This window comes from Mya arenaria, chromosome 2 (assembly GCF_026914265.1).
Source record: "Mya arenaria isolate MELC-2E11 chromosome 2, ASM2691426v1".
In the NCBI taxonomy this organism is placed as follows: domain Eukaryota; kingdom Metazoa; phylum Mollusca; class Bivalvia; order Myida; family Myidae; genus Mya; species Mya arenaria.
Genome location: NC_069123.1, coordinates 42,502,825 through 42,529,847, shown reverse-complemented (window position 1 = coordinate 42,529,847; position 27,023 = coordinate 42,502,825). Strand labels below are relative to the sequence as shown.

Below are 27,023 nucleotides of genomic sequence, written 5' to 3'. Positions count from 1 at the left end.
ATTGGTGACGAATTTCACTACTTACTTGAATGTAACCATTTTTCAATCGTTCGTAAAAAAATAATTGTTCCTTATAGCATTCGTCACCCAAACTATTTTAAATAAGATGAACTATCTTCTTTAACGCCTAAAGGTTTCACTTGCTTATCACAAACCATAATACGTGTGATTGAGTAAACTGAATTGCTGTATTTCTTAATCAGATACAATTTTTTTTTATAAAAAAGCCGGGTACATGCTAACAAGAAACGTTAGCACATTGAGCTTTTTCTGACATAATGACTTTAACCGGTGGGTTTTCTTGATCTAGTGGTAATTCGGGCGATACTATTTCCCGGTCTCTCCTTGTAAAATCCGGTCTCATAATTCCCGGTTCATAACTTATGGCCCCAGGCAACGGATTGTGTTGCTGATGTTTATAACACGATTTTGACAATCTTATTTGTTTCTATATGTAACAAAATGGTATAAAATATATAAACATTATGTCTTAATTTATGCAAGTTGTTATAGGTCTACACTATTTGTGTAATTCGTGTTAAAGGTGTAGAGAAAGATGCGATGACAGTACAAATGCTCATGTTTTTTGCATAAAAGATTGATGACGGCTAGAGTATGAAGTAACTAAGGATTGCACCTTTTAAATTATGTTATGTCAAAGTTGTTTACTGTTCTTCCTTTTTTGTTTACCCCCCCCCCCCCACATTATATTTTTAAGCATTAATGATTACAATTGAAAAATTCCATGTTTGCATATCCGACTCATATCGATACGATACGATATGTTTATTGCGTAAAACATTATACAATGTTCATGGCATGTAAACAAGTAAATCAATGAATGGAGAAAAAGTACACAAACACATTTTATGGAGCTAATAAGTGCAATGTTATAACATCCTATTAAGTATGCGTGTGCTTAGACATAAAAGCTACTAGATGAAATGTGTTTATTTGAAGTTGCGCCATACTTAAGTAATCAACACATTATGTCTCCATTTTTCGCTAATATTGAATACACTTGAATACCTCCGTCATTATTACACAACTTTAGCCGAATATATTTTATTTGTCAACTTGAAGTTTGCAATAAAACTCTAGCTGTTTAAGAAATCTGATGCTTACTATTTTTTATGTTTGAATTTGGTTATATGTTATCATCGTATTATTTCTAATCAAGATTATTAGAGCCTTTGCATAACAATCATTTATTCTATAAAATTGCCTTTATAATAAACAACAATATTTTTAGGGTATGAACCGAACAGTAGCCGTGCGTGTGTAATAAAAAAAATGGCTAATCCGTTTATCATGCCCTTAAAGAGGGACATTCGCTAATCTCTGACACGCGTTGCATAACGCATTTACACCTTTCATGGTATGACATCATTGTGTATTGTCATAAACCTGTTATGAAGAGTTCATTGACAAAATAAAATGATAATAAATAAACTTCTGAAATATTCGGAAGGCTATTTTACAAATGAAATATAACTTACAAGATACAAGAATCTTTATTTAAAGTCGTCATGATCGGTGGAACTACGATGCTCCTAATTTATAAAAAGTAACAAATCTCAGCTTATAAAAGTTCCACGGCTTTTATAACAACCAAATGTACATGCATGTGGTGTCTTTGCAACTGCTAATGCTGTAGATTTTTGTTTTAAGAATGGCTATGTAAATACAAATGTCAATTTCGTTGTAAGTGAAATGAGGGAACATCTAGTCAGCTGTCTAGAAAATAAAAAAAAATCCATTTCATAAAGAAAATGAAAAGTCGCGATCCCTATGACTTTCAAATTAAAAACATTCTGTTCATGTGAAATTCCAGAACTACTGAGTTAACTTACAAATTTGATTTACATGTAGTCAAGCATTGTTTCTTTTTGTATTACTATTATCAATAGTATACTTATAACTGAATTTAATATGAAAAAAAACACACACACAATGTGTTTGTTATTCATGACATTAATTTTAGTACATGTGCATATTTCATGTTTTTATTTTTGCCTTAATTTATTATATATTTTATTGATATAAAATAAATGGTGACATAATTATCATCAAATATCTAATGTTTTAATCAACTGTCATCTTTTGTAATCCTATTACCCCCCGCGGTCATTAACACCTTTTTGATCACGCCCGATAGCTACCATAAAATTTTGAAAACAGAGACCGGAGGAGACCGGGACCGGGAAATAGTATCGCCCTGGTAATTCACAGACTAAGCACTGAGCTTGGATACTACCGGTTTCAAACCAAATCCACATATCGCTTGGGTTTTAATGAGATGAAAGTAAAGAATAAACACAAGCGGATTCAGTTGGGGGTGGGGGCTGTGCGCCCCAACCCCTAAAATCATCCAAGTTTACCGCAAAAATTCCCGAAACCCCGCCCTCATAAAGCCTTTATGTTTTTTTGACCGTTTGCATCTAGACGTTTGTTCCATTTCAGAAAGATAACTCTCGTTTCGCGCGGGAATGCTTTGACAGAAAAAAAGGCGTGAAAACCTCATCTTGAACAGTATCAAAGGTGAAAATGCATTGTTACATGTTTACTTTTGCACAGCCTACACCTAACAATATTATTTACAAGTTCATTTTACACTTCAAGGCCTTCATATTTGCTTCATGATTTGTTGATTTTCGTACTCAGTCTTCTTCGAAATGTTTGTACATGAAGGCGAGTAGTTCTCAGTCATTTTTATTGAGAACAATGTCAATTTTTGAGGTTTCCACTATCTGATTGAGGGGTGTGAGTGAACCAGTAGTTCCCCCATACTAAAAGGTCTTAGTTTACTTTTTATGTAATTGTCTGAGAAAAAGAAACTAAAATCACTCAAAATGCACAATTTTTGACTTGTATTTTTGGGGGGAGAGAGTATCACCCAACCTTGTCCACCTAAATGGCTGTCAACGATACTTTTGACAATTATTTTTACTATGGCAGACTCGTGACGTCCACTCTCCTAGCAAAAACTAGCCAATGGTCCATGCGCAGAGAATCCTAAATGTGGCAACAATTTTGAAATTATCTCTCACAGTTATAAATTCAAATTTAAAAGTTTCGTGAAAATGGCGATTGTTATTTTAAACCATGCAGTACTAATACAAAACAGAATAGTCTTTCTGACGGTGTATTGTAAATGATAAACTGTTGAGATTGAAGTTAATAGCCAAAACCTAAATATTGTAGCTGTTTGTTATCAAAATGTAAACACCTACTGGAAAGTATAAAAAATGTATCAAAGTGCGAAAAAAAAAATACAAGAAAAGAAACAAGGTATGAAAACTCTAGCTTACCAGATTTCACAGAAGAGTACATTTTTCTTTGTTTAACACTGCACTGTTAGATAAAAAATACACATAAATTATTATATATGCATGATTTTAATATGAGCATCTATACTTTTGTAAAGCAAACAATCCATTTTAAAATGGGTGACATGAAAAGAGGAGTCAATGCCGATTTTTTTTTTTGCCAAAACCAAATAAAAATAAAAGTTCTATTGTTATCTTTTATTTTAATTCTGGCCGCCGACTGTCATTTTGTCGTGTTTTCTACTATTCCGCTATTCTATAGCGGCTTTTTTAATTGGATGTTCACTGTGGTTGTATATGATGTAAGCCAATCAAAATCATTGTTATTACGTCGTACTAGGCCTTCCAAACAAGATGTCGGCACTTGATGTTAACAACAAAACATATGATATTAAATATTTGAAATTGATTCGATTTGACGAAAACACTTGAAAATCACTGATACGCAAAGGAAAATAAACGTTAGCAGTTGTGGAAAAAACTAATGCTCAGCTACAAAAAGACGTTAAAATAAAGAAATTCCTTGCCGAGAAGTTGACAGATAAGACAAAATCGTTTGGAGTTTTAAAATATTGTTCTCATCTGAGAGGGACAAGACGTTCAATACATCATTGTTGCATGTATGACCCTAATAACCTCAAGCTTGAGGCATAATAATGTGGTCTTGACATGGCTTTGTGTGCATGTATATTTATAGAGTTCAACTGAAAAAACAACAAGAATTGAGCATCAGCATTTTGCAGGAACTTTATTCTTGGTCCATTTGAAACATATATTTCAATTAGATACTCATTACCAGAGTTATACATAACTAAAATGATTATGGACAATAATTTGGCACTTAGAGTTAAATTTTTAAACATGCTAAATACTGTACTGATTAGACTAAGCTTTGTTAAAACTTTATTTCTGTTTAAGATATTCTACAGAACGTTTTGTTCAACTATTGGACAATATAGATTCCAGTTTTATTTTTCATTTATATTTTATTTTCTAGGTCATGGCGTTCATTATGTGCAGGGAGTGTGCTAAACGTTGAATTGTGTACAGCCCAGCAAAATTGTCATCTGAGGCTCAGTCGGTCACCAGAGTTGAGAAAGAGGTTCTTTACATCATAATGCAGGGATCCGCTCTTTCACGCAAGGACTTACAGGTACCGAATCATTGTCAAGGAAGGCTTTTAATGCAGTACTTAAGAAGAGGCATCTTACTATGCAGGTTGGACATTCACCTTTTCTAGCCTGAAAATCATCTACTTGAATGCCACGCTCAGTGCGCAGTTTATTCTCATCAATTATAAAAAAATGAATGTTGGCAAAGCATCTTTTAAGTGGCAGCCTGGAAATTTAATATGACTGACAACTTAGTTTACTTAGGTTGGGCCTGACCAGTAGAGGACTCTTGTTGATTTTGGGTTTCATCGGGTCCAAGGTCAACGTCACAGTGACCTTTAACACGAAAAAGTTAACAAAGTTTCTCCCAGTGATAATTCAACAAAGCCCTGATTGACTAAGAAACTTAGGGTAAAGTTCTAGGGCAGGTAAAAGTTTAAGGGCAAGTTGGGATTTTAATAGAAAAAACTTCTTTACCGTTCATTCAATTGACTTAATACTTCGCAGAATTATTGACGACAATCTTACAACAAGATTACATAACTCCATTTTAACCCTATGTACAAATTATGGTCCTTGATTGACTTTTTTTTCTTTCTTTCTATTTCTTTTGACAGACACATTTTTAGCTCACCAGAGCATGAAGAGCTCAAGGTGAGCTATTGTGATAGGTCTTTGTCAATCCGTCTGTCCGTCCATCTGTCTGCCCGTCAACAATTGCTTAAAAAACATCTCCTCTGAAACTACCTGGCCAAATCCAACAAAACTTTACATGAAGCTTCCTTGGGTGACTCTCTACAAAAATACAACATTGGGCATGATTGATCAAGAACAACAACAACAGCAACAACAACAAAATGACTGACTTTCTGTTTTGCTTAAAAAAAACATCTCCACTGAAACTACCTCTCCAATTCAATGAATCTTTACAGGAAGTTTCCTTGGTTGACCCTCTACAAAAATACAGCAAGGGGTCACGATTCAACAACAACAACAACAACAACAAAATGGCCAACTTCCTGTTTTGCTTTTAAAAAAAAACCATCTCTGAAACTACCAGTCCAAATTCAATGAAACTTTACAGGAAGCTGCCTTGGATAACCTTCTACAAAAATACATTCAGGGGTCATGGTTGATCAACAACAACAACAATCTGGCAGTGTTCGAAATTCCGAGGCTACCAATTTTCAGCTGGGGCTACTGATTTTCCACAGAAACTAGCCCGACCCGGCCTTGACAAGGGTGAAGTCGGATTCGCCAAAATTTACGATGATCAAAAAACTAATTGCTCTGCGATTCAGGGGTCAAGCCATGTGCTGAATGTTTGTTTATTTAATCAATGAATATAAACACATATCAAAATTAATTTACGCCTGAAGTGACATGTTATTATCAATCAGTTTCTAACCAGTGAGTGTGTCTATTTATAGCCGCAGTCAAACTCTATGAAGTCAATAATTCCACCCATTATGTAAATTAACGGATAACATCGGCAGTTTCGACAACTTCGATGACTATGCAAATCAACCATGCTAAAATAGCAATAATCAACATTGATATTTTACTTATTTTGTTTAAATATATTTTATTTATTTGCTAAAATAAAAAGAAAGATATTTAAGTTTTTAATGCGAACACAAAATAACCATTCTACAAACATCGTCTTAAATGCGCAGAAAACAGGTGCCCGTTTACTTCCTGACAAATTTAATCAAAGTGAAAGGTAAACTGTCGGATATAGTACTCGTTGACAGTGTACAGTACAGTAAAGTTCTATTTAATACCTTTGAATTGCTTTGCCATTTATTTTAAAGAACAATTATAGGAATATTGGCAATATAAACATCGATATATTTTTGTTGTTTCTTCCGAAATTTGAAAGTGAAACTGAATGTTGAAAAGAGAAAAATGTCATTGCACAATCGCTGGTGGATATCGGATTTGACAAGGATGCATTTGATAATGGAACTTAAAGAACATGCATAATTCTTTCCATTTAATAAATGATATGTTCAGAAAATATTTTTCTCTTTTTATCACCTTTTTGAAAACTTTATTAGTTACTGAACTTTTGATGACAACACTAATATATGTATGACTATAATTTATTATTGACGCATTGTTCAGATTGGGGAACATTTATTGAAACTGTATGAGCGTGCTTGATTACATGATCAGAATCGTTGTGGAATCGTATTTAAACTTCCAAAAATTATTATGAACAAGTGATACTTTATAGTATTTAAGTTTGGGCTAGTGAAATTGGTTTTGGGCTAGTAAAATTTCCTATCTGGTAGCCCGAATGGGCTAGTGGAATCAAATCCGAATTTCGTACACTGATCTGGCCAACTTTCTGTTTTGCCTTAAAAAACATCTCTGAACAGGGATGATAAAATTCCGGATTAATCCGGAATTCCGGATTTAAGGCCTCAAGGATCGATTTTGAGATTTTTTTCTGGGGGGGGGGGGGGTACAGGGAGCGATTCGAGCTCAGTTCGAACAATATGGGTACGAAAGGTGAGTTTTCCAGAAGTGTAAAGACGGAAATTATCAAACCTATTTACGTCTTGGCAGTCGAGCTACATGATTGGTTAATATAGCATCGGGTGATTACGGAAATTACCGATGGGACTAGAAGACAGTATCCGGATATGACAGACGACGAAGACGAATAAACGAGTATTGGAAAAAACCCGACCGCCACCAACTTCTAAAAATATCGATTCGTCGATTTAAAGGTATATTAGCTATTTATTTTTAAGAGAAATTCCCGAAACGTTTCTTTTTAAGTTAATAGAATGTGATCAAACTGAGAATGGCTTTTGCGCATGTAGCAATATTTCGGACATCCCGATTCGGATTGTGTCATAATAATCGATTTTTATTTTACAAATTTTATTTGGCCGATTGAAGTTTACGCTGTAAACCGTTTCTTTTGTTCTCATGTTTGAAGCATTGTTCTCAATAAGAAGTGGCTGTTGACCATTTATAATGGAAGGTTCAAATGAAAATTGGGTTGGTTCAAAAAAAATAATAATTATATATTACATATTTTGTAGTAGTAATATAAATTAAGTAGGAGCAGTTTATTTTCTATTTGAAACAGTTCAACAAAACTTCTTGAGGAACCAGTTTGAGTGAGATTTAATTTCTATAGTTGTAATTTGTATTTCCAGGTATGTTGATGGTTCCAAAAGTCAGGAATGAACAGACACCTCAGCCAATGCATCCAGTTGTTCCTGTCAATGACTGACAATTCAATGCAGAGGCCATGATACTTGGATTTATGGCTGAACATGACCTTCCATACTCCCTGGCACCACATGTAGTGAGTCTTACTTAAGACACTTGGCAAAGATACAAAAGCTCTCAGCGAATTAAAACTTCAAAGGTGTACAGGCCAGCATCATATAAGATGACTTACGGCAAGCCATTTCAATGATGAACTTGTGGAAGAGTTAAGTGAAACTCTGTTTTGTTTGAACTTAGATGAGTCAACAAACACAAACAATGAGAAAACTGTTGCAGCTATTTTTCTGCTATAGAGAAAGAAATAGTGTTGAGACATTTGGCCTCCTTAAAAATCACAAGGGCTGATTCTGAATCAATTTTTAAGGAATTTGAAAGCCTGTTTGAGAGACTTGAACTGCTGTGGGACAATCTAGTTTGTGTGCTACTGGACTCATGTAACACCATGAGGGGAAAAAAGTCTGGCTTGGAGACCAGAATACGTCAGCTTGTCCCTCACCTCACAGACATTGATGGTGACACAGTCCACCATGCCCACAACGGCTACGCTGCCAAAGCATTTACAGTCCCGTTTGGATATTACTTGGAATAATATATATAATAAATAATAATATTATATTCTCATCAAATATGCAGAGAATGGAATAAATACTCTTATGATATATATATATATATATATATATATATATATATATATATATATATATATATATATATATATATATAAATTGAATAAATAACACTTTTACAATAAACATTTGCAAGCTTGATAATTGATATGTTGTTCATTATTATAAATCAAACATCCCACAGTGTAGACTGTTCATACACAGGCATTTGATCATAGCCAGTTGAGTTTTATGGGAAGTTGACAACTGAACCAAAAAGTCAGGTACATGTCTTATGCCTGAGACTTAGGGCTATTCCAGTAAAACATATGTCCCACCCCAGGAAGGCACTTTCAAAATGGACCATCCCCCTTCAGAAGTTTATTTGATGAGAAAAGAACCCCCTTTAGAATATTTTCTGAGCAAATTCGGACCCCCTTGAGAAGTTTATTTTTTTATACGTCTATATGCAAAGATTATTTGCAATTACTCTTTTGTAACTCTTTGATCAGGTGAGCTATATAGGACCTTATATCTCACCCTAGTTTCTAAGCCAATCATCACCCAGAGATTTTCAAATCTTTGCTCGAATAGGTTTCATATAAGATCACATCTGCACCCAATAAGTTAATTATTATAACTAGGTCAACAGACATGGCGCGCGCCAAATGAACTTCGAGCAGCCAATGGGCACGCTGTATACGGCCTTGTTCGATGATTGGCTTAGAAACTAGGGTGAACTATAAGTTACAGCTCATGTAATGGAAAATAACAAAACTTATTACTGGGCTTTGCTTGTAATAAATTTTGTTATTTTCCATTAATAAATTTGGTTATTTTCCATTATATGGACTATAACCTACACACCACGGTTCTTTTGTTTCTTCATATGTTGCTATAAGTGCATATTAAGCCACATGAGGCTGAAACTTTCACCCATGTAATTATATACAACCTAAAAATACCTTGTGGTCGAAATGTTAAGGGGACGAAACATTCGGATTTATAACATTTACGCAATACGTACAAATTATGATTTCTAATAAAATTCTAGACAACTGTTGTCAATTTCAGGGGTCGACACTAACCATTTTTCCAAGGGATCCCGAAGGGACACCAACATTTGAAATCAGGTGTCCCTTCCTGAAATTAGGAGTCCCTTCCACTTTTTTCATTGTTGAGCCTGTTTTAATATTAAATTCAACATCCTTTTACTTTTCAATTTGTAATGCAAGTATAAACCACCATAATTATTATACATGTTTTCAGCAGCATGTAATGACAGGTTAGTAGCACTGAATGGCAGTGAGGTATATTTTGGTCTCTAAGTTGGTAGATTGGGTTCAAAAGCGGGAGAATGTCTAAGTCCCTTTTGTTTTCAGTCAAAAACAGAGATGGATACAATGTAAACAAAAACTTGATGTTGTTACTATTTTTAGATTTTTGGAAAATACGCATAAAATACATCATGGTTCAGGGTCTTGTCAAATGTCGGTGCTTTTCATTAAGAAACTGTAGGAATATTACATCTGGCTTGTGAAAACTCCAATCAATATTTAGTAGAGCTGTTGATTAATCAATCAGACTGCCCAACAGTCGTAGTGCATACTGGAAGAGCAGACGACTAAAAATTGTGTATACATGTTAATTTTCGCGCCAAAAAGTCATAAAATTTTATAAATTTATTGAATTAATGAATAAAACCCTGCAAATTTTATTTCTATTATTTTTTATCAAGGCATAAAATATATGTCTTTAAAATTAACAAAGAATATTGATAAGTTGAATGCCAATTAACAAAGAATGCTGAATGTAGGATGCAGTTCTTTTGTGTCGTAAATGTTACTGTAAATACTCAAAGGTCGCATCATATTATATAAAAGGTATCATCAGAGTTGGCATCTTTTTGGGCGGTTCTGACACATAAGCAAAACAATTCCACATAAGTATTTTACCGATAATAAATCTCTGTCAGCTCTGACCTTGTTTAAAATGTAAACAACAAAACGGAAGCGTTAACCTGCATGCGCCAGTGAAATGACCTGTTTATTTATAGATTCATGACGTAACTATAGTCAAATAGTCAGCTATACTTTCGCTTTGATGATGATAATGATAATTAATAAAATTGTTTTGACATGTGCTGTCAAGAAATTTAGGGAGCCCGAATTTAGGTAATAAATTAATTAAATGCTACTTATTTATTGATATTTAGCGTTTATCACTCAGAAATTTAAGTGTCCCGACGGAATACCGGACTTCGAAGTTCAGGTGTCCCTCCTGAAAAACTGGTGTCCTCGGGATCCCGGGACCCCGTTAGTGTCGAACACTGCAATTTGGTATACTTACCACAAAACGTATCCACACATGCGGCGCAACTATTGGTTTCTAGCCAATTTTGTAGGTTGGTCTTCGACCACGACTTTACAAATTCTGGCGCCTCCGCATTCTTGTTGTCAAGGGACGCAACTTCTTCTGATTTCCGGTACCGCGGAACCGACTCGTAATATCGCGAAAATTTGTATCCAAACCAATTCTGTACACGACGTTCGGTAAAATATGTTATATGGATAAAAAAAAAACGGTATTTCACCATCGGGCAGTGAATATAAATGAGCAGATACGGTCAGAAGCAAAAAAGAAAATGACGCCCCCCTATAGAAGCGAAATTGGACTTATCACCACCCCCTACAGTAGCAAATTAAGAAAAAGACCTACCCCCTACAGAATTTCTTTATTTTGCTGTCCTGGGGTGGGACATATGTTTAACTGGAATAGCCCTTAGGTAAAAAAGTAAATTTAACTTTATTTAAAGACAAAGGTGTTGAACTTCACTGCTAAGATTCCTGATAATTGTTCTGATTGCGGATGTCTCCTGTTGAACATAATTATATCTACCAAACCGAAAGGTTTACTCCTTGAACAATGAACACTATTCTAAAGCAAAAAAAGGACCCCTGAAATACTGAAAGCTTTGCCCTGGACCCATCGGGGGCCTTTAGCGGCCCCCTGAACCCCACGCAGACATTTTCAGGATTGGCAACTTGGCTCTGTTATCATCCCTGTCTGAAACTACCTGGCCTAATTCACTGAAACTTTATTGGAAGCTTCATTGCATGACCCTCTGCAAAAATACAACAAGGCATTGAGATTGATTAACAACAACAACAAAAAGGCCGAGGTAGCTTCATTGAATGACCCATTACCAATATAAAACAAGGCATCCTCATCAGTAAAGATATGTTTAAATTGCAATATTTATATTAATGCTTTATCACAGAGTTGTGGCCCTTTGCTTAGATGAGCATTTAGGGTCATCATGACCCTCTTGGTATATTCTTAACCAGGTTTTTACAAAGGGAGAATTATTTATTTAAATCACTTGTGTCATTGTTTGGGCAGGCCGGTTGGAGGGCAGTGTCAAAGACACCTTTTGACCCCAATTGCTTTTGAGATCAAAAGGTGATGGTCGTGGTTACCTTCAAGTAAAAAACAAAACTTTGGCTGTGACCTTATGCTAAATAATGGTTTCTGCTCAATAACTAAAGAACGCTTGTACCTAGGAACTTCATACTTGGTATGCTAGTTGGTCAGGACTAGTAGATGACTTTGAGATCAGTAGGTCAAAGGTCATGGTCACCATGACCTTGAGGTGAAGAAACAGTTTCCGCTCAATAACTATAGAACGCTTGCACCCAGGAACTTAGTACTTGGTATGCTAGTTGGTCATAACTAGTAGATGACTCCTTTTTATTTTGAGATCAGTAGGTCAAATGCATTGAACCGTACATGCAGATGTATCACATTGCTTATAACACATGCATCTTTTGCAGTTTTTGCACATTTTTCCAGTTCAAAATTTACTTTGGTTGTCTTCAACGTTAAATCCCAGTTAAAAGCATCAGTACTCACCACATGACTTACATGAACACTGCTGTCGAACAAGTCAGACAGATCAACATGAAATTGATAAATGGTAACTTTTTGAAAGAGATTAGCTCTGCTGAAAATAATAAGTTGCTTAAATGCTTAAGCTTTATTGACAGTTTAGTGCGTGAAATGCTCACATGATTTGCAAGGTGCTCAGAAAAGTCTGCTTTTTAGCTCTACTGGCAAAATGACCACAAGAGCCATGCCAGTACTTTTTCAGCTAACCCAAACACAAAGTGGAACTATATGTTTGTTGCCTTTTACCCATACAAACATGCTGTGGATTGAAAATGACCTCAAGAGCCATGCCAGTAGAGCATAGGTCCTCATGGGCATCTTGTTTAAACTGAGCAACCATTATGCACTAATTTTGACAAGGAAACTCATCTGAGATGATTGTTACATTATCTTATTTTTTTAATCATGTAAAATCAATGGTTGTATACCACGAAAATCTAAGTAATTTAAAAAAAAAGCATGATTTATGCTGGCAAACCATTATGGGCTATTTTAAAGAGGGAAACATAGACAGCAACATAATTGTTATGATCCTTATTTTATTCATGTTAAATGTTGACCTCTGTCTAGCTGACAATTCCGGGGTAGTTTAGAGAAAATACTGTGCAAATTTTTGGACCATCTGGTGTCCAGCCCTTTTAAATATGAAGAGGCATTTCATCAGCAATATCGTTGTGTATTAAGGTGTGAATAAGAGGTAAATCTCACTTGAAAATATTGTTGAATTGACATGGTTCATTATGGATGATGTCAGTGCCAACTCCTTGCTTTCTACATATTCATGATTGTAATCAAGAAATCAGAGCATTGAAAAGACCTAGAGACTTTGGAAATAGCGTCATGATTGTCATGTCTGATTAAATGAGGTAATGCATTAAAGAGGTGATTGTGAGATGCATGTGATATGTAATCTATGTATACAGATGAAGGAGGGCATAACAATGGATAGCATGGTTGCAAGATGGTAGGAGTCTTTGGTGAATAATTTATCATTTGTTTTTAAGAAAAACTAATGCAACAACTTCTTCCATACCATACTATTGTTTTCATATCATGCATCATTCACAGCATACTACAATTGACAGATTGTTAGTGATTATCACTTTTTTTGCAAAATGCAGAGACCAATTGCCTTTGCAACATCATGCTTAATGAAATAATACACTATCAAACATGTTTTACATTAAAACCACACTTGTTGCACATTACATACATTAGTAGATCAAAATCTGTCTCGACACCCACTTTTCCATTCCTACAGTCTTTCAGCACTTTCATTGCTTTGATTACTTAAATTTGGAATTCCAGTTTTGCTTAGAAATGAACAAAGGCAGAAAAGATGTTTGTTTTTTCAAAAATAGTTTAAAATTTTCATACAAAAATAGTTTAGTTTTTATTTAAAAAAAAAAAATATCTTTACTTATAGAACAATTTTTGTTTTCACATTTGGGATGAAAAAGGCTAAAACATTTACACTGGATTGCTATTTGAAGATGAGAAGAAGGAAAGTTAAAACCCTTTGAGAACTTAATCCTTTTTAATCTTATATCTCCTATTTTTAACAGGAGTCATGAGTTTAATACTTGTACGAACATTTTAACAAAGAAATGGGCCACTCAACTCTGTTATCACAAGCATTCCAACTTCTGTTAAAAAAATCCAGGGGGGGAGGGATTTCTGAACAGGTGAATGATTTTATCATAAGCATGTTGACAGTTGAGCTATTACTATCATATATTGTGACACATGCTTCATTCATTGTTAACAGGGCAATGGCATCAGACTCAATGACAGACAAAGGCAAAGACATTGGTGTGGCTGAACAATACCATGAAACCCAAGTGCAGACTTATACATAGGCAACAAGAAACAGCTGATTGAATACTGGGACATTGCTGGGACATTGGTGATGAAGATGGAGACAACCTGGACATAAAAGATAAGTCTTTGATGACTGGGTTATTTAAGGTGGTAGTGACCTATTTAATAATGTGAAAGTCAAAGAGATTCTCTTCAGCAAAGTTTCTCATTTTACAGAGACTGTGCGTGAGTTTCTGTTAGGAACAGAACAGAACAGAACAGAATTTTATTTAGACTTATGCTCATGCATCTCGTCATACACAAAGTATACAAATAATTATTACATACAATTTAACAATACAGTGGTCAACAATCAAAATCTGGAACGATGTCAAAGCAATATGGAGAATGTTCATTTGAAAAAAACATTTAGAAAACATAATTACTATATTAAACAATATAAACAACATAAACTTTAAGTCACTGCAAAAATATTTTAATTATACACGGTCATTAATTAAAAGAGTCCTTCTGTTATTAGCCTGCAATAAATATTTGCACAAATTCACAATAATTGTCTTATTTTGGTTGTTAATTAGTTCAATAAACTTGAACATATTTGGACGACAATAATAGTACCTTTTCAAAAATTGGTTGCGTATATCATTATAACAACTACACTTAATGAAAAAGTGGAATTCATCCTCTAGTTCATGTAAGTCACACAATGTACAAAAACGTTCATTTCTTGGAGTTCTATTAGGACCATATCTTTTAGTTTCAATAAACAGATTATGAGATGACATCCGTAATCTAGTTAAGCATTTCCTATTAGTTTTGTTAAACAACATATTTAAATAATCGGCCATTCCAAATTCATTGTGCAGGTGGCTGAACACAGGAATTAGTTTAGAGCTTGTGTTGATATCTCCCCTCCACTTATGTAAAAACACGTCAATAAGACGTTGCTTAAAAAGACATATAAAGGTGTTTGGTTCGTATTTTTCGGGATGGAGCCACACATCTAAAAACCCATTTTCCTCAAGTACGTTCTTGATTTTGTTAGCCCAGGAATTATACCCATTAAGACACAGTTGAACTGATTCCCGATAAAGAGAATTAAGTATAATATTTTTTGAATCTTTGGCCTTAAACCAATATTTTATAATTTGAACATATCTATTAATATATAACGGGTATCGTCCTAACTCCCCATATACTGCTGCTGTACAACTACTTTGTTTAGGAGAGAGTCTTTTTTGCAGGAGGCGTTTGTCTTTGGATATTTACAAACTGTGAAAGTTCTCTTTTAGGCAAAAGTGTTTCATTAATGAGAAAGACACTTTGGAGGGTATTGCACATATGAATTACTAGAGCCACTGATGGACGAATCTGAGGGCAATTATTTTGTTTGCAATAATTGACAGGACCAGCTCGTTTCCATTGAACCCAAAGGGTATTGCACATATTAATTGCTAGAGCCACTGATGGAATATCACTTTATTTATTTAAGGGGCTGCTGATCTTTTGGTTAATCCTCATCTTGGAGGACTCCTTTGAGAGCTTCTGGATGCAGTCTCTGCATAGCCGAGTTATCTGTTTAGGAGCCTTCCTCTGATGTTTGAAACATAATTATCTTTCTATAGATCGCGTTTTTTTTCTTCTTATTTTGGGAATGTAACATATACCAGTGACATTTGGATTTTGGAATTATACAGCTATCTGGTTGAAATTTGGCCAGTTGACAGTGCTTAACCGAAGAATAATGATGTTTGAATATGAAATTGTAAATATAATAATACATAATATAAATTAAAATACATTATTTGACATTTTAACATTTACACTCGAGGCAAAAGAAATAAAAAGTGAGTCGATTTCATTAAATGGACTGTACACAAGATTGGCACTAAAGAATTTTTTCTGTAACGAATCTCAGGGCAATTATTTTGTTTGCAATAATTGATAGGACCAGCTCATTTGAATGAACCCAAAGGGTATTGCACATATGAATTGCTAGAGCCACTGATGGAATATCACTTTGTTTATTTAAGGGGCTGCTGACCTTTTGGTTAATCCTCATCTTGGAGGACTCCTTTGAGAGCTTGTGGATGCAGTTATCTGCACAGCCGAGTTATCTCTTTAGGAGCCTTCCTCTGATGTTTGAAACATAATTATCTTTCTATAGAGAGCGTTTTTTTTCTTATTTCGGGAATGTAACGTATACCAGTGACATTTGGATTTTGGAATTATATAGCTATCTGGTTGAAATTTGGCCAGTTGACAGTGCTTAACCAAAGAATATTGATGTTTGAGTATGTTATGGTAAATCTAATAATACATAATATAAATTAATAATACATTATTTTCTCATATAGTTTTGACATTTTAACATTAACACTCAAGGCAAAAGAAATAAAAAGTGAGTCGGTTTCATTAAAGGGACTGTACACCAGATTGGCACTAAAGAACTTTTCTTCTGCAACAAATCTGAGGGCAATTATTTTGTTTGCAATAATTGACAGGACCAGCTCGTTTCCATGAACCCAAAGGGTATTGCACATATTAATTGCTAGAGCCACTGATGGAATATCACTTTGTTTATTTAAGGGGCTGCTGATCTTTTGGTTAATCGTCATCTTGGAGGACTCCTTTGAGAGCTTGTGGATGCAGTTATCTGCACAGCCGAGTTATCTCTTTAGGAGCCTTCTTCTGATGTTTGAAACATAATTATCTTTCTATAGATAGCGTTTTTTTTTTTTTTGGGAATGTAACGTATACCAGTGACATTTGGATTTTGGAATTATACAGCTATCTGGTTGAAATTTGGCCAGTTGACCATGCTTAACCGAAGAATATTGATGTTTGAGTATGTTATGGTAAATCTAATAATATATAATATAAATTAATAATACATTATTTTCTTATATAGTTTTGACATTTTAACATTTACACTCATGGCAAAGGAAATAAAAAGTGAGTTGGTTTCATTAAAGGGACCTGTAACACCTCACTTACAGGGAGGTTAACTACGTTTTTATTGACATGAGAAGATTAAATAATTAAATGTTGTGTTAAATGTTCACAGATTGCCATGACTCAGAAAACCTCAGTACCTGACAAATATTTCACATCAGGGACTTTCATTGTAAACTGTGCATCCAACCTAGGATACCCCAACAGTAACTTCCATTAAGAGTAAACTATCTATTGGGACCCCATATAATTACTTAACACTCCAAATTTGTTGATCATGAGGACCCACAGTTGAAAATCTTTGGGAAAACTCTGGAAGTTTCAGCCTATTCTTTGGGAAAATTTTCAGAACTTATAACAAATGAATATTTGATTAAACAAGACCCATCTGAAAGATTATATATGCATAATTTTCAATGAAAGGTAACAGTTTATCAAGAATTTCAAATTTATAATATTAATGTGATTTTTGTATGCATGCTGGTAGCTTTATATTTAATTCAGTCAAATGTCTAATAATTGATTACACAAAATTTAGTTTTCCCATTCTCACAAAGCGGTGAACACTGGAAATATCAAAAAGTGTTATTTTTTATTTGTTTATCACAGTTATATTCAACTTTTTACACATATACTATCAATATAATTGCAACAGTTTGTACAAAGCGAATGCAATAAAATCTAATGAAAACCTCCAAAGGCTCACCTGAGGGTTAGCACAGAGACCAAAGTCAATCAGTTTGAGATTCTGGTCTTCATCTAGCAGAAGGTTTTCCGGTTTGAGGTCACGATGGGCGTATCCTTGGTTGTGGATGTAACCAACAGCCGCCACAATCTGTCTGAAGAAGATCCTTGCCTCATCCTCACCTAGCCGATCCTTTGCCACTATATAGTCAAACAGCTCACCCTCAGGACAATACTGGAATGCAAGGCAATTTGGCAAGGTTCACCTATTTTCACAGGAAATAAAGCAGAGTATGGTATCCATATATAGCCATACTAAGACTACAACCCACACAGTGCATAACTAATCAACATTTTTTAATTGGTGTTTCAACAGCTATCATTTGTAAATATATAGTTGTTTTGTTTTCACAACATAAAATCAGGAATTATATTTCAACAAATGGGAAGACTGTATGTTTAATAATTGAGAATGGGGTCAAATTGGGGTCAAACTGACATAATATAATCTTAAAGACTTTTTATATTTTATTGTCTTCAGATATTTCATACCTTAATGTTTAAAATGAACCGTAAAGTAAATATGGCATATATTTGGGTGAAAAATAAATATCCAAATTGTGTTTGAAAACCAAGGGTGAGTTGCTAAATACTTTTTATGAGCAACTAAAGGGACTAAATTCAGCACAAAGCACTTGCATTCATTCACTCCCTGTCCAAATTGTGTTCAATAACCAAGGCTGAGTTGCTCAATACTTTTATGAGCAACTAAAGGGACTAAAAACAGCGCAAAGCACTTGCATTCATTCACTCCCTGGGAATACCTCAAGAATCATGTAGAACCGGTCTGTTGTCTCAATCACCTGGTAGAGTTTACAGATGTGTTGGTGACAAAGTTCCTTCATGGCCGCAATCTCGGTCTTCACACGTGGCAGATCCTCCTGCCATATACACACAAATAAAACACATGCCCTTGCAAATTGTACACTGTAAACAACTTATGATTTGAGGAGCATTCAAGATTAATTTTAGAGTTGAAAATAAGCTGTTGAATCTACCAGAAAATTATTGAATCTAAAACTGTAAGATTGGAGTGAGAATTTACATGTATGACATGAATGAAGCAACGTTTATTGAAGATAATGATTTTCATTTTACACAACAAACAATTTTAGTTATGAGTAAGTAAGAACTGTTATTAACTATGTTCACAATAACCGCTTTACTCTAATATGTAGTCTATACTTATATAAATAAGTAATATATCAGCTGTTGAAACTTATTTGCACTAACAAACAATTAAGTCAGAAGATTCTGAACCCAAAAATCAAATGGCATTATTTCATTTTTACTTACACCAAGGGATCTCTTGTCCATGATTTTAATGGCCACTTTTTCACCAGTGAGGGAATGATATGCAAGCTTCACCTTGGCAAAACCACCTGAATGAACAAGTAAAATAACCTTTGAATGAAGGAACAGATCTAATGAAAAAATATCATTTCTACAACGTCTAGTGAAACAAGACTTCTGATAGATACCTGATAGAATGCTACAATGTGACATTTTTTTTTGTAAATTACAATTTTCCTCCACATGAGTTAAGAGAGTAGAAGTATATTCCATGGCCGCTCGTGTAAGATAGGTACATCCCAACCAGACCATAGGCAGAACAAACATCTTACATGAGCGGCCATTGTGGATGCTTTTGCTCCCACGTGACCACAGTAAAATAAAAGACAATAAAATGTATTGTTTTCTCAGGAGCTCTTTTGAGCACAGCAGGTACTTTTTACCTTTGCCAGTGGGCAAGGTAAGGATTTCCAGCATGGTCAAATATTTTGATCTACTGAGGTGGGAGAATAAAGTTTTTCACCTGAGCCGATGGTTTCCCGAAGGTGGTAGAGACCCTTTAACTCTGAATAGCTCATCTTTATGTATGTACGAACACACACATCAATAGTCTGAAATAAAATAATTTTAAAACTGCCTATCATTCACAACAATTTTTTATCCTACAATCAGTGTAGGAAAATAAGGAAATTGTTACACACAATACTTATTTAAAGGCTTATTAATAAAATATATTGACTGAGCATTGTCATTTTTTAATGTGTATTGAATTCTAGACAGTTCTGCATATTTCTGAATTTGAGCATCTATTATCAGTTGGTTTTATTTTAAAAATGTTAGATTAAAGCAAGAACAGCTCTTTCAGTATCTTTCAGTGTTGCAATGTACAATACACAGGCCAGTATTAGTTAAAGTTCTGCATTTGGAAATGTTTGGAGTTTAAAGTTCTGAATAAAGATCTTATAGTTATGGCCAAGGTTACAGGGCACACTTTTCCTCCTAGGTTTACTTTACTGAAAAATGCATTAATGATTGTAAAAGAATGGATTTTCAGAATTTATTGTTCCCTAATATAATACTCAACTCATTTTTTTCTTGAAATTTGTAAAAAGATGTACATATCTGACATTCTGACCTGTGAGATTGGCGAAAAAAAGGCCGGCACAAAGGATCAATCAGAGGTTGATAATTCAAGTAATGCACTAGTCAATTGTAACCATGGCCCCCCGGCCCAGGTCCGAGGTAGCTACAATAATGAGCGATCAGGGATACTTTTTTATTATTTTGACATTTCTTATGTATCCCTGTAACGCTACAACTCTCTACCATTTAACACCGGGCGAAATAATATATAGTAATGTTATGCATCGATGTTAAATAATAATGACAAAATTGTTCAATTATACCAGACAGTGATCTAAACTGGGTCGAATTTGTCATTAGAGTCGTTATTTTCACATAAATATATACTGGGTCTAGAGTGTAGAACGGTATTTGTGACCCAGAATATAAAAAAAACTATACACATTTTTTTTCTCTCCAGATTTACAGATATCGGGATACTTGATAAACAACACATGTAAGTGTTTTATGATATCTGAACATGTTATTTGACATAATGAGATGAATAACTATGTGTTTAATAGTAGACAATAGTATTTTCATTGAAATTTGAATTTATAACAGAGATAATTTCAAAATTGTGGCCGCGAGGAATCTCTGCCAAAGGACTGTTCGCTACTTTTTGCTGGGATGGTGGAAGTCATGAGTGTAGGATGATATCCCCCCCGGATCATTGCCCCTCCAGACATTAGCCCCTAGGGCCATATCCCCCCCGGATGATAGCCCTCCCAGACAATAGCCCCCCCAGACAATAGCCCACCTGCATATATATAAATGACTTTACATATATACACTCTTTTAAATTTGCATATTCATAAAACTCATAAAACATAAAAAAATGGCATTTAGTGGTCCTTTTCTGGTTCTCTATACAGACTTGTGAATCAAGTGTTCAGCGAACAAAACCTATAGTTACAGTTCAAACAGTGCATACCCTGATAAGACAGACTGGATTGCACTAAAACATCTTCAAAAGAAATAAAACATATAATGTCATTATCGCATTAAGGATTATCACCCTATTAAATAATTAAAGGTCAATGCAAATGATAATTAAAGGTGAGAACTTACTGATCAAAGATTATTAAATAAGTGCTTAGTCAACAAATAACAGAGAAAACAATTAACTTTTAAAATAATAAATGTTTCATTGTAAAATCACATGCTTTTTCCGTTTATTTTTCACTATTCATGATTTTTTTTCATTGATTTATGCCTTTGGGTTGTTTCATTTTATAATAAAAATCATTGTTTTGCAAATTTGCTTAAATAAACTGGTTATACTATGCATTTTAATATTGGGGGGGATATCGTCCGTTTTTTCACTAAGACGGGGGGGCTATCTTCCGGGAGGGCTATGGTCCTAGGGGCTAATGTCTGGGGGGGCAATCATCCGGGTGGGGATATTATCTGTACCTCGGAAGTCACGAGTCTGCCATAGTAAAGAAATCGTCAAAAGACTCGTTGGCAGCCATTTAGGTGGACTTAGGTCCGGGGGTACAGTTTTGAAATTAGACTTTCGGATAAACAAGCCCGAATTCTTATACTATTGCATGGAATCATATTTTTGAACAAGCCCTGCTATATAAACTTCAGAATTTGAGCAAGCCCGGAAGACATTTTAACAGTGCTGGGCTTGTGCACCGGGCTTGTGCTAATTTCGACCACTGGGTATACGAAAAATAGCCAGGGAAATTTGAAGCGGTTCAGCATTGCCAAGTGGCACCAAAACACTCAAAATCACTGGGGTAAAGCTACACTTTACTGTTATAAACATAACATAACGCTAACAGGTATGCCTTTGATTTAGACAAAAATTGAAACAACACTCAACAGCTTGAGCTGACCTCAGACCAAAAATTAAAAAAAAAACCGCTGTCATCTTGTCATTCCTTACCCAGTACGGATTTGTTAAGTTTTATGGTATCTTTACATCGGAAAACTCACATATTTGTATTTTTTGAAACCACTATTAATACCGAAAAACTCCAAAAAACGTGAAGGAAAATGTGTTGGTTTTAAAAATGCCACTTCTTTCGTCCAATCAAAACTCAAATCGCTGTTATACGCTCGATTTACATTTTAATTTCATCGAATATGGTTACAACCAACTAATTTTTTGAATCAGTGGCACCGGACTGTACTCTCGAAATAAAGTGTTATTTTTATTATAATCGTATTATGCACCAGTCAGTTGTAACCACGGCCCCCAGGTCCGAGGAATAACCGGGACTTTGACTTTCGGTCCAGCCAACCCCGGGTAAAATCCCCGCCCTGCGTGGACGAACTGATGGTTAAACCCCGGCCAAATGCCCCCGCACCCAGAGAGTCTATATAAGGCCCAATCTCCTCTAAATTTGGCGCTATGACAAAACCACCGCGGTCACCCGGCCCTGCGGGGCCACCTGGAAAGTAAAAACACGGCCATTTCTCCGGCTATCCCCGGTATACCACCGGGGGGGGGGGGGGGGTTATAATTGGATGGTGCATTACAAGCACTGTGGATCCAGATGGGTATTTGTGTCCCAGTGTTCTTTAAATGTGAACACGGTTATGCTTATTACTTGAATTTTCCACTTTAGATATACTACAGTGTATGAAGAGGTAAGGCGAGTGGCGTTGGGATAGATTAGCCGCCGTACGCTTTGCCACACGACGTCTATTTTATTTTGACTAGAAACAGCTTTTTGATATGCATTTTTTTAAACCAAAAATGCCTATTTTTTGTAAACATAATATATGTATCCTTTTCGTGACCCGTACATGCAATACCTTACATATTAAATTTGTGTACTGCCAAAAATACCGGCAGATAATAACACGACAAAACCAAATTAAATAAAAAATGTCAAAATAAATAAATTTATACCTATGCTCACGTATGTTAACATAACGCTCAATCCATTAACCTTGCTCTTGCTAAAAAGAGAAAAAAATACAGTTTAAAAGGGTTGGCCATTTTTAGCTCTATTGTTACATTATTTTCCAGTTTGCATATAGAGACTATTGGTTGGGTGAGCCTCGTTACCGGCTTACGCACGTGCCCTCGGGTCAGATTTTTCTATCCGTACCGGAAACACATGATAGATACGTATATTCTTGCAAACCGGACGTGTGTTTCCGGTCATGTGACCAGTGCTGAAAAAAACAACCATCTGTTACATACCCCATGTATGACGCGCCACTTTTTATTCAAGTTCTTTAATTGTATGGTTTATGAAAAAATATATTATGCCATTTCAATAAAAGGCAATCATATATATATACGTTTGCAAGACTTTTAATTAAAATTGAAAATAAATAATTGTTAAAGCTGCACTCTCACAGATTGAACGTTTTGACAACTTTTTTATTTTTTGTCTTGGAACGAGCCAATTTTTGCGAAAACCCATGGAAACCAGCTATAAAAGACTGCTGATAAAAAATTAGATCGCAGATTTTTATATTTCTGTCCAAAAACTGATGTTTTATGCATTTTTTTCTAAACGGTTTAAGCCATAAAACATTATTTTTGAAACGGAAATATGAAAATCAACGATCTGATTTTTTTGTCAGCAATCATATATCATTGGTTTGCAGATATTTATGCAAAAATTAGCTTTTTCCAAGACAAAAAAATAAAAAAAATTGTAAAAATGGTATATCTGTGAGAGTGCAGCTTTAAAAACGCTATTTTTAGTTATTTAAAATTACTACGCTCTATGACGTCAGTAAACAACGTCGCACTCGCTTTTTGGTGTAATTGTACAAAAATAAGTTCGTTTTCTACGTCATTTTCCCGACAAAATGATAAATTTAGATATACAAGAAAAAATATCAATCATGTTTATCCGGTCCGGATCGAAAAATTATGCCCTCGGGCACGTTGCGTGGCCGGTAACTTGACAAGCCTCGTTACCGGCTTACGCACGTGCCCGAGGGTCGGATTTTTCTATCCGTACCGGAAACACATGATAGATACTTATATGCATTAATTACATCAAAATGCTCGGTCTTAGATTAAAATTAGCTAAACGTTTTGGACGTTGTCCCCGAACCATCCATACGACGTTTACTGCCGAAATGTTTCGTCTTAGGTGCTTGGGCGCAGGCTAGGTGCACCACCAAAGTGCACCCACTCTTAAATCAAATCCTGGAATAGCCCGTGCTTCATTCTGTTAATGAATATCTACGAGAAGATATAACAAGTGTTACACATCACAACAGTAGCAAGGCGTAGGGCCGTAACAAGTGTTACACATCACACAAGTAGCCAGGCGTAAAGCCGTAACAAGTGTTACACATCACAACAGTAGCAAGGCGTAGGGCCGTAACAAGTGGTCCACATCACACAAGCACACAAGTAGCCAGGCGTAAGGCCGTAACAAGTGTTACACATCACAAAAGTAGCCAGGCGTAAGGCCGTAACAAGTGTTACACATCACAACAGTAGCCAGGCGTAGGGCCGTAACAAGTGTTACACATCACAACAGTAGCAAGGCGTAAGGCCGTAACAAGTGTTACACATCACAACAGTAGTCAGGCGTAGGGCCGTAACAAGTGATACACATCCCAACAGTAGTCAGGCGTAGGGCCGTAACAAGTGTTACACATCACAGCAGTTGCAAGGCGTAGGGCCGTAACATGTGTTACACATCACAACAGTGGCCATGCGTAAGGCCGTAACAAGTGTTACACATCACAACAGTAGCCAGGCGTAAGGCCGTAACAAGTGTTACACACCACAACAGTAGCCAGGCGTAAGGCCGTAACAAGTGTTACACATCACAACAGTGGCCAGGCGTAAGGCCTTAACAAGTGTTACACATAACAGCAGTAGCAAGGCGTAAGGCCGTAACAGGTGTAACACATCACAACAGTAGCCAGGCGTAAGGCTGTAACAAGTGTTACACATCACAGCAGTTGCAATGCGTAAGGGCGTAACAAGTGTTACACATCCCGACAGTGGCCAGGCGTAAGGCCGTAACAAGTGCTACACATAACAGCAGTAGCAAGGCGTAATGCCGTAACAGGTGTTACACATAACAGCAGTAGCAATGCGTAAGGCCGTAACAAGTGTTACACATCCCAACAGTAGCCAGGCGTAAGGCCGTAGCAAGTGTTACACATAACAGCAGTAGCAAGGCGTAAGGCCGTAACAAGTGTTACACATAACAGCAGTAGCAAGGCGTAAGGCCGTAAAACATAACAGCAGTAGCAAGGCGTAATGCCGTAACAGGTGTAACACATCACAACAGTAGCAAGGTGTAAGGCCGTAACAGGTGATACACATCACAGCAGTAGCAAGGCGTAAGGCCGTAACAGGTGATATACATAACAACGGTAGCCAGGCGTAAGGCCGTAACAAGTGTTGCACATCACAACGGTAGCCAGGCGTAAGGCCGTAACAAGTGTTGCACATCACAACGGTAGCCAGGCCTAAGGCCGTAACATGTGAGACACATCACAACGGTAGCATGGCGTAAGGCTGTAACATGTGAGACACATAACAACAGTAGCCAGGCGTAGGGCCGTAACAAGTGTAACACATCACAACAGTAGCCAGGCGTAGGACCGTAACAAGTGTTACACATCACAATAGTAGCCAAGCGTAAGGCCGTAACTACAGTAGCCAAGTGTAACAAAATTGTACGAAATCGCGACGTTTTTGTAAGCAATGTTTAACATGCATAGGATTCCGATTTGTAGAGGCCCTCCGTTTCATAGTTGTTATAAAAAGGTTTAACAAAATCGCTTCGATACTGTAACACATAACATAAACGTAACAAGGGTCTTACGATCGTGTAACACCATGTAACATGATTTGTGGAGGTGTAACACCATGAATCATGATTTGTAGAGGGTTTCAAAGTTGTAGCTCGTAACAAGGTGCAACAACGATTTACAAATCGCGACAGCTTTAACATGAACGTAACAAGGGTGCTAGAACAGTGAAACACCTTCTCACATGCACTGGAGTCCGATTTGTTCAGGTTTTCGCAGTTTTTACACGTAACAAAGTGCTGTTTCTCAATCAATATCGCCGTTACAAGGACGTAACACTTTTTAACATGCACAGAGGCACTGAGCTTGTTCTGTAGTTTTACACAAATGCATAAGCATAGTATGCTGATTACAAGACAGTTAAGGCAAATGATTTTGGATATCTTTTTCAAACGCAATTTACGCAAACGCATGGATAAAGACGCTCTTATTGGTACATGTACAGTCATACTTTGGCGTTAAATTGAAACTTTACAGTAGCGTATGTAAATACATCAAATCATGTCAACACGTCGGCATACAACCAAAAAACCATCGACAATTTCAACAGCATTAATAAATTGGGCGATTCCATTAACATAACGTTTTAAACGTATACATATCGCATGTCTAACCTGTAGGTATCGCTTACTTGTATATATAACTTACGACAGCGTATCACATCGTATGACGAGCGTTCTCGACCTTTGCCCAACGCACGCATGAGTATCTTCAGAATACATAAGGCGCATATCTACAGTACCGCATTAACATAATTCATACAGTAGTCAGCGAGCTATCAACATCAACATGGCACCAATACAGCAAACAAGAAGCCTGCCAGAGGCTGAGGTCAAGCAGAACCCATCAACACCATCATCGTCCAAAGTCGCCGATTCACCTGCTCACGATTTCCCAGTTGTGCCCCATACCGGCCGTTCGCAGTCACCACCCTCTCTCCTCCTCCTCATCCCGGTGATGGTTTCCGTAACTCTTTTGTTGGCTCAATTGCTTTACCAGTTGCCGCCACCTCTTCCCGCCAACCTTAGGACCAGACCATCCGCCGTCTGACTTCTTCTCCACCTCGTCCTATTGGCACA

At 36.0% G+C, this 27,023-nt stretch overlaps 1 protein-coding gene across 1 annotated transcript in view; it reads right to left on the bottom strand.

Moving 5' to 3' along the window:
* Positions 1–22,232, bottom strand: part of LOC128215000 (serine/threonine-protein kinase MARK2-like) — a 37,296-nt gene extending 15,064 nt beyond the window's left edge. Inside the window, exons 1-6 of the mRNA XM_052921738.1 lie at positions 22,161–22,232; positions 19,583–19,670; positions 19,063–19,148; positions 18,531–18,647; positions 17,729–17,941; positions 10,648–10,834 (exon numbers count right to left, since the gene is read on the bottom strand). Coding sequence (XP_052777698.1) covers positions 10,648–10,834; positions 17,729–17,941; positions 18,531–18,647; positions 19,063–19,148; positions 19,583–19,637 — 658 coding nt within the window. The 5' untranslated portion in view covers positions 19,638–19,670; positions 22,161–22,232. The remainder of the gene's footprint in view (positions 1–10,647; positions 10,835–17,728; positions 17,942–18,530; positions 18,648–19,062; positions 19,149–19,582; positions 19,671–22,160) is intronic.
* Between the last annotated feature and the right edge of the window lie 4,791 nt (positions 22,233–27,023).